Source organism: Heterocephalus glaber, unplaced genomic scaffold (genome assembly GCF_053883595.1).
Source record: "Heterocephalus glaber isolate CG9 unplaced genomic scaffold, H.glaber_assembly_v1.0 deba00000809, whole genome shotgun sequence".
In the NCBI taxonomy this organism is placed as follows: Eukaryota; Metazoa; Chordata; class Mammalia; order Rodentia; family Bathyergidae; genus Heterocephalus; species Heterocephalus glaber.
This window is the reverse complement of record NW_028258163.1, coordinates 3,834,457-3,847,246: the sequence shown is the minus strand read 5'-3', so window position 1 is coordinate 3,847,246 and position 12,790 is coordinate 3,834,457. Positions and strand designations below refer to the sequence as shown.

Here is a 12,790-nt window from a genome sequence, read left to right as displayed (position 1 = left end):
GTGTGGCTCCTGTGAGCCCCAATAGCCCGGGGTCCTCTGAGCGCACGGGTGAAAGGCAACCATAGCTTTTCCGGGCCCCAGGCGCTGGTCTGGTCTGCTTGGCGGAACTGTGTGTGGTGGCCAAGCGAAGGGGACAGCAGAAGCAGAGGCCTCTGGGGGCAGTGGCTGTGATCCTTGCAGGTGCCCAGGTCTCCATTGTGCTCAGGGGAACAAAGGTTCCTGCTCAGCAGGAGCCCAGGTTGGTCAGGCCCGGGGTCTGTGCCCAGTCTTGCGGGTAGCATCAGCAGACTTCAATGGGTGTCTAGTCCCACCGTGCTCTGCAGCCTCCTGTCTCCTCACAGCCTCCTGCTCCTTTGAGCCCAGACTATGTTCCCTACATTTTTTGCCCTCAAGTCACATTTGGGAGAAGAGAGTTCCAGCTCACTTGACGACTCTAGAGACAGTAGGGCCCTCGAGAACTGGGATGCCCTGCTCATACTGGGACCCTCTCCAGGTTAGCAAACCTCCAGGTAGGTACCCAGGACCAGGGTGGCATCCTGGCCAGGAAAGGAGCTCCTGGGACAGTGCTCCCACCAAATAGGTGCTTCTGAGGAGAATTCAACTCCTTCCTCCCTGGGTCAGGGGCTTTCTACATCTCTGGGATCCCTTGCATTGCCCATCTGTGAAGATAATCATGACCTCAACTCTTGTTCCTTGGTCATTTCCGAAGTACTCCAGTTGTGCCTGAGGGTAGAGAATAGTTTCAGGTCTACTACTATTTTTGTTCTTGTTTTGTTTTGTTTTTGGTACCAGGGATCGAACTCTGGACCTTGCGCTTGTGAGGCAGGCACTGGAACCACTGAGCTAAATCCCCGGCCCAGGTCCACCACTATTAATACCAGGGATGCCACGTGGGAGAAGACCTTTCCCTTGAGGGTCAAGCAAATGCTTGTGCCAGGAAAAGAGCATGTTTTTATGAATTCCCAGGCCAGAATTTGGGGGTGGGAGCCCACAGAGTTAGATGGGGCTGGGTGCCAGCTCAAGGAGAGCACCCTCTGGCATCCTAGGCAGGTCCATAGAGAGTGCTCTAGAGATGATCTGGAAGCCCACTTGGCAGGATCGCTGGGAGGCACGCCCTGGGCCCCCCCTCCCTAGGGCCTGGGACTCCGCCAGTCTATAACCTACATTAACTCTGAGCGCAGCCTGGGCCCATCTGCCGGCCCCCGCCCCACTTCGGGTCCCCACGCCAACCCGCTCGCGCCAGATGGTGGCTGGGAGGGGTGACCGTGCGTGGGGGACCCCGGTGCCCGTCTCACCTCGTCCCTCCCCTAACCCACGCTCACAGCCTCTTGATTCTTAACACACACACCCCCATCCACCACCACCACCACCACCACCACCACCCAAGTCAAAAAATCAGACCACGCTTGGCAATAGCATCTGTTGGGCTCCGCGCCCCCCCGCCCCGCCCCGCGGCCTCCCCGGGGCCCGCGCCGCGTCCCCGCTCCCCCTGCACTGATCTTATCGTCCAGAAACAGCCATCGCTGTGCGCACGGCTGACAGCTGAAGCCACAGGGCCCCGCCGCCTGCGGCGTTGCCGCGCGAGATCCCCGGGCACCCGGGAGACTGGGCGAAGCTGGCCCTCCCCAGTCCGAGGCCTCCAGGGATCGCGCCGGGTTCCGGGAAGGCAGCTGCGCCCTGGCGCGCAGAGCGAGGAGGCCACCCGGACAGCGCGCGGGCGAGACTTGGAGCCCACCGAAACCCAACTCCCGCTCCTGCAGTTCCAGCCCGCAGCCGCCCTACGAGAGGCGTGGAGTTGTCTGGCCTCAGCCCCCACCAGCACTCTCCAGTGTCCTGAGGCAACTCTGGAGTCTGGAGAGTTCCTCCCTGCCCCAGAGAAGCGATAGGACGCGGGCGGGGGATTAGGGGTGACGGGAGGGGGGCAGGGTGGGCGAGGGAACTGAAGCGGAACCAGGTGAGCAGACCTTGAAGGAGGGGCCGGAGCATCATTACCATACAGCTGAGGACGCGCCCTCGCCTACCTTGGGGACCACGCCCCGCCTCCCCCACCTCGGGGACCGCGAGTCCCGGCGCTGGCACGAGCGGAGCCGAGCGGGGGTCTGGGCGGGAGGAGCTGGCACGCGCTGGGCACGCCCCGCAGGCGAGAGGGAGACGCCCACGAGGTGCAGGGAGCGCGACCCGAGTCCGAGCTCCGAGCGCCCGAGCAGAGGTTAACGAGCTGTTCCCTGGCTTCCCCGCTGCGCTGGGGACGCGTGGTGGGCGGGCGAGTCGAGGTTGGAGGCCGACGAGGCGAGGGGTCCAGAAGCTCCGGGAAAAAGTAATAGATCTGCGTCTCCTGGCATTTATTTTCGCTTTTGGGGTTTAAGTTCTTTACCCGCTGGAGGACTGCAAGTAACAGCACCCCGCGGATGCACCGCCTACGAGGACTCCCTAGTGTCTCCGCCCCCAGGACCACTCGGGAACCGCCCGCTCACCTCCCGCCCCATCTCCTGGCCGCCCCCCGTCCTTAGGCAGCTGGGGTCTCAGCCCTTAGCCAGGCGATCACGGTGGACTGGTCACTTCGGCCCGCGCAGAGCCTGGGGCCCGGGGGCTGGGAGAGGAACCGAGGGGCGGGACCTGCGCGCGACTGGCTGGGAGGGAGGGGCGGCGGCCCCCTCCGGTCGGCCCTGGGACTGTAGCGAGAGGCAGGGAGGGGAGGAGAGACTGACCCTGAGTCTGAGTGACAGGCGGCGATAAGAAGAGCCAATATATATAAGGACGGCTCCCGAGCGCGCAGGTTTCAGTAGCGGCGCTGCGCGCAAGCCAGAAAAGCGAGGCCGATAGCCGCAGCCGAGCGCTTCGGTGCCCTGCACCCCGCTGTTGCCCGCGCGTAGCCCCAGGATTAGCCTGAGGACACGTCTTTAGCGCGGCCGCCGCCCCGTGGCCCTCACCTGGATTACCTACGAGGCAGCTGCCGCGGAGCTAGCGTGGAGGCGGCGGGGGAGGAGCATTCCAAGAGCAGCCGGCTTTTCAGGGACCCCCCCTGGCGGGCGGACGCGCGGGAAAGCAGCATCCCCGACAGAACCCGATTCAGGGCCAGCAAGTGCAGCGCGCAACGCCTCGGGGGATGGCGGCCGCGACCCGGAGCAGCTCCGGCTGGGCGCTACTGCTGCTGGTGGCACTTTGGCAGCAGGTAACGTCCCGCGTCCTCTCCGCCCCTCCCGCCGCGCTCGGGCTCGAGCCCCGGCGCCCGCTGAGCTGACCGCTCTCCTCCGTCCTTCCCTTGGTCCCCATGCAATAGCGCGCAGCCGGCTCCGGCGTCTTCCAGCTGCAGCTGCAGGAGTTCGCCAACGAGCGCGGCGTTCTGGCCAGTGGGAGGCCGTGCGAGCCCGGCTGCCGGACTTTCTTCCGTGTCTGCCTAAAGCACTTCCAGGCAGTCGTTTCGCCCGGGCCCTGTACCTTCGGCAGCGTCTCCACGCCGATATTGGGCACCAACTCCTTCGCCATCGGGGAGGACAGTAGCGGCGGGGGCCGAAACCCTCTCCAATTGCCCTTCAATTTTACCTGGCCGGTGAGCACAACCTGGGCGAGCTGGGAGGTCTCAGAAGCCAAAGAAGGGAGCACCCTGGGACCAAGGCCCCTCCCGAGACCCTCCCCAAATGCCCAGGGATGCAGTCTGTCCTGGCCCTTTCTTTTCGACTCTCTCCTGGGACCTCATCCCTGAGAAGACTCAGCAGCCTCTGTCTTGCCAGTCTTTCGCCCTCCCTTCCCCCAGCTCTTGAGACGCGATTTTCATTACGAAGCACCCTGCCTGCCGCACCGCCCCCCCCCCGCTCTCACCCTCCTCACCCTCATCCCTCCCCCGATCCTGGGTTCTCCTCTCGCCTTCCCCGCCCGCGCCACGATGCACGCAGACCCGTTATGTGGACCCGGGCGCCGTAACTGTATCCTGCAATTAGATTAATTAAACCGGCCGCCGCGAGCCGCCCCTCCCCTCTGGCCCTGCTCATCTCGCGCTCTCTCATCCCCCACCCGCTTTCGCTTCCCAGGGCACCTTCTCCCTCATCATTGAAGCTTGGCACGCTCCAGGAGACGACCTGCGGCCAGGTGAGTGAGTGTCTCCCTGCTCAGCCACAGGGGGGCGACACGGCGCAGCGCCTAAAGAGTTAACGTGTCCGAGGCGGGGGAAGCGCGGCGTTGGGGTGGGGGGCAGGACGCTTTGCTTGGCCGGGAGCTGCGCCCCGCGATGGACGCTCAGATTCCGCTCGCTGCCTGGACTCAGAGCACAATTGCGTTTCCTGCGGGTTATTTTTGGCGTGGGAACGCGGGGAGCACGGCAGTGAGAAAGGCCGAAGCTGCCAGCGCCGCTGACGGGCCCCTTCCTGTATTTTACACCTTTCGCGAATTCCGCTCCTTTGGAAAGGGAATAATGGCTTTGGGATGTTGTTCTGACATAGAGGAAAAAGGATATTTCAGCAGCACAACAATTCTCACTTTGAAAAGGAAAAAAGAAAACCGCTACTTACCTCTGGGAGCAGAACCCCTGAGCAGGCACCGGAGAAGCCTGCGCCTAGGGCTTCTTGCCTGGAAAGCTTTTCTTTTTCTTTCTCTCCCCCCTGCCCCTTTTTATGTTTTCCATTTTGACCTCTTTTCCTCTTTCTCCTCCCTATCTGCCTCCAGAGCACTGGGATATCTTAACATCCTTCTATTGTCCCTGTTTTGAATGATATCAGGTCCCCTGCACATGCACACAGGGCAGCTAAGCAGCGGGACTCTTGGGTCCCTCTGGCCTGTGCTTGCTGGCAGGCTGGGGTGATCTGGACACCAGGCAGATTTGCAGCTGACCAGCATAACCACAGCTGGAGGGGATGGCAGGGAGGACAGGCTGCCTTTTCTGACCTGGCCTCTGCCCCTTTAGAGGCCTTGCCACCAGATGCCCTCATCAGCAAGATCGCCATCCAGGGCTCCCTGCCTGTGGGTCAGAACTGGTTACCAGATGAGCAAACCAGCACACTCACGAGGCTGCGTTACTCTTACCGGGTCATCTGCAGTGACAACTACTATGGGGACAGCTGCTCACGCCTGTGCAAGAAGCGCAATGACCACTTCGGCCACTACGTGTGCCAGCCAGATGGCAGCCTGTCCTGCCTGCCCGGTTGGACTGGGGAGTACTGCGAACAGCGTAAGCATCCAGGCCCCCACCTGTGCAGCAAGGGTGGTCCTTCTCAGCCACAGTCTGGCCCTCCCAGAGCTGGGCCTCAGGGCCATGGGGATGCTGAGGAGGCTTCACCTCGGACCGCCCCTCTTTCCCTGGTGCGTCTCCCCATCATGCCAAACCTACAAGGACCCCCAATGCATTCCACCCACTCCTTCCTTGTGTCTTCCTTTCCCTTAAGATAGCCGTGGCTCCTTTTGGAGGCCCAGAGTGGGAAGCGAGCCCAGCAGAGCAGGCACCCCCAGGTGTGGAGGGAGAGTGGAGCATCAGTGTCCCAAGAACCCTGACCTCAGCCCGTATGTTTTCTTTCTTTAGCTCTCTGTCTTTCTGGCTGTCATGAGCAGAACGGCTATTGCAACAAGCCAGCAGAGTGCCTGTGAGTAGGGGAGAGAACGTGGGGGTGCCCTCCCTGGCCAGGCCTCTCGCCCCACTGAGCCTGACCCTTGTCCCACAGCTGCCGCCCAGGTTGGCAGGGCCGCCTATGCAACGAATGCATCCCCCACAATGGCTGTCGCCACGGCACCTGCAGCACCCCCTGGCAGTGTACCTGCCATGAGGGCTGGGGAGGTCTGTTCTGTGATCAAGGTGAGTCAGGGAGGGACAGAGGAGGCAGGGGCTGGGAGCCTGGACCTTTTTTCTGCAGTGACTGCTAACTTGGATTTCTCATGATCCTTCAAAGATCTTGAGACTTTCTAAAGGATCTTAACAGCTGGCCTAGAATGAGATGATGGGTCCCTCTTCTCCAGGGGCTCTGGAGTTAGAGTGGCAGAAGAAGCCAGCAGTGTGACAGATTGGCAGCCTGGAGGTTGCCCTCATAAATTCTAGTAAGGCCAAAGAGAGGGATGCTAGGCTCAGTTCCTCTTTCTGCCTTGTAGTTACCTATTAACCCCCTGAGTGTTTGCTTACCTCGCAGGGCTGTTTGAGCAGCTCTCCCCTAAACAGCTGTCTGGTGGGGTGTGCCCACTGGCTGCCCAAACTGTGGCTGAGCTGGGCCTCTGGGTGGAGGGAGGGACATCTAACTGACTTTCAGATGTGGGCACAAAGAGCTTCCCCTTCTCTCCCCCAGTGGCACTCAGCAGGCAACTACCTGAGCCCACATAAGCTCTCTACCTGGTGTTTGGTATTAGTTGCTCTTCTGTCTACACAGCTAATGTCCTGACTTTGGGGGAGGGAAGCCTTTCTTCTGTGTGCTTGTAGCCAGCTGCAGTGTGTACCTCCCACTTTCAGGGTCAAGTGGGATGCCTGCTGCCATGGGGACTCCACACAGGCCTGGGGAGGGTGTGCAGGATTGCTGGACTGAACTTGCCTTGGCCCTGACTGGATGTTTTCAAGGGCATGGCACAGTCCTTGTGTTCTCCATGTGTGTGACTCTCCCTCTCTTCCCTGCCCCTCTCCAACACACACACCTGGTTCCCACTTGTTCTCTCTCCTCTGTGCACACGTGTTCCCAAGTGACACTCATATATACACTCGTCATATGGAAACACAACCTCACAGACCCTGTATTTGCTGCTGCTTCTCCCTTTCTGTTCTTCCCCAATAAGAAAACAAATCTTTATCCTTCAAAATACCTTTTTAAAACCTCTTCCCAGGCTGGGGATTTAGCTCAGTGGTTCCAGTGCCTGCCTCGAAAGCATAAGGTCCCGAGTTCGGTCCCCAGTACCAAAAAAAAAAGTCCTGGGCCAGGGATTTAGCTCAGTGGTGCTGCTCTTGCCTTGCAAATCCAAGGTCCTGAATTCGATCCTCAGTACCAAAAAAACCCCCAAAACAAAACAAAAAAACCCCTCTTTCTTTGAAAAATATCTGGTTACCACCTAAGGTGGCTCTCATCTCCCCTCCAGGCCACCTGCTGAAATTTTTCCCTTCCCTCCAGGCTGATCTCAGCAGCCCCTGCTACGCAAAGCCTTTTCCGACCCTCCTTCACCCATAGCCTTGCCCTCCCTCCTCCTGTCCTACCCTCACCCCACTCTGCGTGCTGGTGTCCGCGAGCTTACCTGGCAGACCGTTGTCTATTTCAGCGACCTTGATTAAATGCATCAGCCACATGTGGCTCCAGGTGCTTCAGTATACACGACTTTGTTTCGTGGGGAGCATATTTAGGGCCAGGAGGCTTTGAGTTGAAGCTTCTTGGGGTTGTTGGGGGTGAAATGGCAGTGTAAGGAGCCAAGAAGCACAAGTCTCCCTGGCTCATTGATTCCTGTCTCTGCAGATCTCAACTACTGTACCCACCACTCACCGTGCAAGAACGGGGCCACGTGCTCCAACAGTGGGCAGCGGAGCTACACCTGTACCTGTCGACCAGGCTACACCGGCATTGACTGTGAGCTGGAACTCAGCAAGTGTGACAGCAACCCGTGTCGCAATGCGGGCAGCTGTAAGGTGAGTGCTGAAAGACAGAGGTCCAGCCAGGCGGTATCTTGGCCTGCCCAGCCATGGACAGGCACTGTGGGCGAGTGGAACCCAGCCCCCAATGATGCCCCCTGGCCCCCTGTCCACCAGGCTCTGACTTTAGCCCCTTTACCATCTCTCTCCAGGACCAGGAGGATGGCTACCACTGCTTGTGCCCCCCAGGCTACTATGGTCTACACTGCGAGCACAGCACACTGACCTGTGCCGACTCCCCCTGCTTCAATGGAGGCTCCTGCCGGGAGCACAACCAGGGGGCCAGCTATGCCTGTGAATGCCCCCCCAACTTCACCGGCTCCAACTGCGAGAAGAAAGTGGACAGGTGCACCAGCAACCCCTGTGCCAATGGTAAGTGAAGCCTGTGGCCCTGTTAACCTGGCCCACTGGCTCTGGGGCTAAGCGAGCTTTCGAGGGTCCTAGCACTCTGGCTGGCTGGTTGGAGAGTGGCGACCCTTTGCTCTGGAGGTAAAGAGCTGGCTTGATCAGCTGGGGACTTTGGAGGAGAGCAGGTTAGCAACAGGCCTACGAGAGGCAGTGGTGTGCACTGGGTGTGACTTCCACTCCCGTTCCATCACAGCCCTTAGCTGACCTTGACCCTCCCTGGGAAGTCCTGTGCTGAAGAGAGGGCCCTTGGGGGCTTCAGTTCCCTCCTCAAGAGGGCTGGTGACACAGGCAGAGCCCTGCTCCTGGAGGCCTCGTCTTCCCCGAAGCCAAGTGAAGCTCAGTGTGGCATCTATAGTGCCCAGCATATTTTGAGCAGTCCTTGCCTCCTGGGCCCCGGTGACTATCTCTGATGCAGGCCGATAGCACTATGGAGAAGAGAAGCTCAGAGCTGGAGAGGGGCTGGGAGTGTGGGATGGAGTCTGTTCTCCCTTGACTCCCTCGAGCCAATTTAGTCTTCACCACTGAATGGGGAAGTGTGATACAGTGTCTGTCATCTGTGTTTGATGTGGTTGTGAGGATGAAACAAAAGGATGATAATTATATTTAGTTGTGCATTTACTCTGTGCCTTCGTGTGCTCTGGCCTTCGAGCACCTTCCTACCCGACCCTCAGAGCTATCTTACGAAGGCAGTCATATTCTACTCCACTTTGGCAAATGAGGAGACTGAGGGTTAGGGATAGGGTAAAGTGACAGGTGCCAGGTCCCCACTTGAGAGGGCCAGCTGAGGTTCAAACCCAAGCATCTCTGTTTCATTCTGAAGTTCTGTAAGATGGTAGCTGCATGAGCCCCCTGAGGTGCAGACAACCAGGGTGGCCCCAAACTCTCGGTCCGCTGACTCTGAGAAGCTCTTTGCAGTGGGCTTTGTCTGTGCTGGCTGTGTGCATGGAGGCAGAAGCATGCTCCAGAGATGGCCCCCACCCCCTGCGCCAGGGGATTCCCAGGTCATTGCTGACTTGCACACTGTGTATCCTCACAGGGGGCCAGTGTCTGAACAGAGGTACAAGCCGAGTATGCCGCTGCCGTCCTGGATTCACAGGCCCCCACTGTGAACTCCCCATCAGCGACTGCACCCGCCATCCTTGTGCTCACGGTGGCACTTGCCATGACCTGGAGAATGGAATCGTGTGCACCTGCCCTTCGGGCTTCTCTGGCATGCGCTGCGAGGTCCGGACACCCAGCGATGCCTGTGCCTCTGGGCCGTGCTTCAACGGGGCCACCTGCTACACTGGCCTCTCCCCCGACAACTTCGTGTGCAACTGCCCCTACGGCTTTGTGGGCAGCCACTGCGAGTTCCCTGTGGGCCTGCCGCCCAGCTTCCCCTGGGTGGCTGTGTCCCTGGGCGTGGGGCTGGTGGTGGTGCTGGTGTTGCTGGGCATGGTGGCAGTGGCTGTGCGCCAGTTGCGGCTCCGGCGGCCAGATGATGGCAGGAGGGAGGCCATGAACAACTTGTCAGACTTCCAGAAGGACAACCTGATCCCTGCCACCCAGCTCAAGAACACAAACCAGAAGAAGGAGCTGGAGGTGGACTGTGGTCTGGACAAATCCAACTGTGGCAAACAGCAGAACCACACATTGGACTATAATCTGGCCCCCGGCCCCCTGGGGCAGGGGACCATGCCCGGGAAGTATCCCCACAGTGACAAGAGCTTAGGGGAAAAGTTGCCACTGCGGTTACACAGGTGAGCAGCAACAGGAAGCCTGGGGGCTGGCCATGGCCCTACATGGTCTTACCTGGGCTCCTAGGCCAGGTGGGAGGCTAGCATTAGGCCCTAAGTGCTTTTAAACAGGCAGGGGTTTGTTACTGATGGGACGATGCTCACAGGGTTTCTGCTAAGAGGCTAGGTGAGGTAGTGGATGCCTGTAATCTGAGCTACTCAGGAGGCTAAGGCAGAAGGATGGCAAGTTCAAGGCTAGCTTGGGGTATATATTGAGACCCTGTCTCAAAAAAAAAATTCCAGGGCTGGGGATTTAGCTCAGTGGTTCTACCACCTGCATTGAAAGCGCAAGGTCCTGAGTTCGATCCCTGGTACCAAAAAAAAAAAAATCTAAAGATTTCTATCTACTAAGGGGTCCTAGAGAAGGCCCTCCAATTCATTTATTCATTCATTTATTCATTCATGAAGGTCACTTGTCCACAGTATATCTCTTGTGATTTCCGTCTTCCCATGGCATGGCTTACCTCCATTGCCAGTGGTGCATTTTCTAAGGCCTTTGGCCTTCATCCTGTGGCTCACTTAGGGGCCTGCTCCTAACTGCTCCCTCGAGAGGCCTGCAGTGGGCACCTCTGGCCAGTGTTTCCCCTGACCCCCAACTCAGGTGCCCTTTGGGTCTTCTGGGTCTAGATCAGCACCCTTCCCCTCCCCCAGCCTCCCTGGCTCCCTCCCTCCCTCACTTGCCTGTCTTGTATTCCCTCAGTGAAAAGCCAGAGTGTCGAATATCAGCGATATGCTCCCCCAGGGAGTCCATGTACCAGTCTGTGTGTTTGATATCAGAAGAGAGGAACGAATGTGTCATTGCCACGGAGGTGAGTGCTGAGTTCATTGCTGCTGCCAGCATGTCCACTCCTGCTTTGTGCAGACAGGACAGAGACCTGGCCACTCTCACCCCTATGCCTCTCCTGCAGTGGGGGTTGGAACTCCTCCTTGGCAGGCACATTCAGGGGGTCATGAGGGTGTGACCTGAGGGTGTGAAACCAGCCAGGGGCACACCTGGCCAGGTCTCCCCTGCAGTGTTGGGTCTGGCCAGGCCGTGTGATCCCTGGCCAGCTCCTGGGTACTGTTTCCCAAGTGCTAGGGGCTGAGGATGCCTTCCTACTTCCACTCTGGGCATGTGCGTGTTGATTGGGACAAAGACTGGGGGCACTGTCCCCCCTTCCCTTCACTACTATGTCCCCACTGGCTTCTCCCTGGAGGCCCAGGACAACCCTAGAGGGAGCACTTATTCCCGGCCTAACCACTTCCGCACTCTGTAATTCTCCTCAGGTATAAGGCACAAGCCAGCCCAGAACACCCCAGCTTTGGCCCAGTGGTTGGACCTTCCTTCTGCACTGTTTACATTGCATCCTGAATGGGACGTCTCTCGAACCATGCTGCTCTCAGGAGAAGGAGGGGATGGCAGGAACTGGATGGACTGGGAACTTGCCAAGACGTGCACCACCCCTGTGCACCTCTGGGTGCCTGCTGGGATCGCATGGCAGCTGTGCCAGCCAGGGGAGAAGAGCAGAGAGGAGAGGTGCCACTTGGATCTGCCCTGCCAGCAGTGGCCTTTGGAGGCACCTTCTGGGGCTCTGGCCCGTTTTCCAGGGAGAGTGGCAGTGGCCTCATGAGGCTTGGAGCTGCTGTGGCCTCCAATGGCATCTGTGTTTCCAAAAGTGCCTTTGTCCCAGGCTCCGTAGTGGCAGGTGGGCCCAAATCAGAAAGAAGAGGAGGGCAATAAGGCCAGGGCTTCCTGTGGGCAGGAAAGCCCCTGGGTGCAGCTCTTGGCAGGGATCGCTCTGCAGGTGAGCCGGGCATTCCATGGGGCAAGGAGTACTTTTGGCCCTTTGCTCCCAACGACTGCACACGGGCCTTGCTCAGAAGGCCAGCCCCGCCCTGGCCTGTGCATTCCGGATAATGTTGGTTCCACCACCCTCTGGCCCTGGTGCTCTGGGCTCCGTGAGCAGCTGGATGAAGGGCCGGCCCTTCTCCAGCCAGGGGGTGCCAGGCCTCACTGAAGAGCTCAGGGCAGTTAGGTTGGGAATTCCAGTGAGGGAGGAAGCAGGCCTGCTGCCACCTGGGCCTTCCCTCCCTCAAACCCATTCCTGCAACCTCGAGCCTGGGCTCTGCCCATGCCCACTACTGCCCCCAGAAGCCGATCTTCAGAAATCAATAATATGAGTTTTTATTTTGTTTGTTTGTTTAGTTTATTTTGGAATCTAGTATTTCGATAATTTAAGAATCAGAAGCACTGGCCTTTCTACATTTTATAACATTATTTTGTATATAATGTGTATTTATAATACGGAACAGATGTGTACAGGAGTTTACTTCTTGGGTCCTGTCTTTGTGATGGCAGAGTGGGAATCCTCTTCCCATCTTTTCACCCCAAACGACTCTTAAACCACATTCTCACGTTGTTGCCCAGTGCCCCACTGGAACCCCTGCAAGCTAGGGGCACCCTTGGTTGGGCGTATTGTGTGAAGGGCCTTTGTTCCCACTTGGTCCTTGGGGAGCCCAGTCTCCCCTGTCTGGCCCCAGCCTGGGCCAGTCTTCCTTGCCTGATTGCTCTGAGGTTGTTTGCTATTTCCCACTGTCCCTTTTATGCTCCCACCATTCCTGGGAAAATGCGCCTCTGGCTGGACTCTCCTCTCCTCACACTGGAAGGAGCTTATGGTGCTCCCAGTCCTACCTGTTTGCTCTTAGTCAAAAGGATTCCCTCATCAGACAGTGGGGCCTCTGAGCCACGAGGACATCTGGGTCCTTCATCCCTGCTCTTCTCTTAGCCCTTGGAGGGAAATGGTGCAGGGGTCTCCTTGGGGTCACCCATGTTGCAGCCGGCGGGGAGCAAGGGTCTGGCTCCTTTGTCTTCCCAGAGCTGCTGGACTTTGTTGCAGACTGGGTTTCTCTGGCTGAGGTGCTAATAAGGGAGTTTCCAGTCTACTTCATGCACAGCTTCCTCTAAGGCACAGGATAGTCCCTAGGGTGCCACAGTCCTCTCTCTGCAGCCACAAACATAACCCCTTGGAGAGTAAATCATGACAAAATGAGC

The 12,790-nt window shown here is 58.6% G+C and overlaps 1 protein-coding gene across 1 annotated transcript; it reads left to right on the top strand.

The window, feature by feature from the left end:
- The first annotated feature begins 2,778 nt into the window (after positions 1-2,778).
- Positions 2,779-11,931, top strand: Dll4 (delta like canonical Notch ligand 4). Its single transcript, XM_004861589.3, has 11 exons — positions 2,779-3,172; positions 3,281-3,550; positions 4,029-4,086; positions 4,898-5,161; positions 5,510-5,570; positions 5,649-5,779; positions 7,404-7,573; positions 7,729-7,948; positions 9,021-9,723; positions 10,460-10,568; positions 11,026-11,931. The coding sequence occupies exons 1-11, from the start codon at positions 3,107-3,109 to the stop codon at positions 11,029-11,031; spliced, it is 2,058 nt and encodes a 685-aa protein (XP_004861646.1). The 5' UTR covers positions 2,779-3,106; the 3' UTR covers positions 11,032-11,931.
- The last annotated feature ends 859 nt before the right edge of the window (positions 11,932-12,790 follow it).

What these genes read in the sequence shown, in the direction of transcription:
- Dll4 (XM_004861589.3), top strand. Translation starts at nt 3,107, where the DNA reads ATGGCGGCCGCGACCCGGAGCAGCTCCGGCTGGGCGCTACTGCTGCTG. An exon ending in AGGAGACGACCTGCGGCCAG is followed by an intron (nt 4,087 to 4,897) that starts GTGAGTGAGTGT and finishes CTGCCCCTTTAG; the next exon opens with AGGCCTTGCCACCAGATGCC. An exon ending in AACAAGCCAGCAGAGTGCCT is followed by an intron (nt 5,571 to 5,648) that starts GTGAGTAGGGGA and finishes CTTGTCCCACAG; the next exon opens with CTGCCGCCCAGGTTGGCAGG.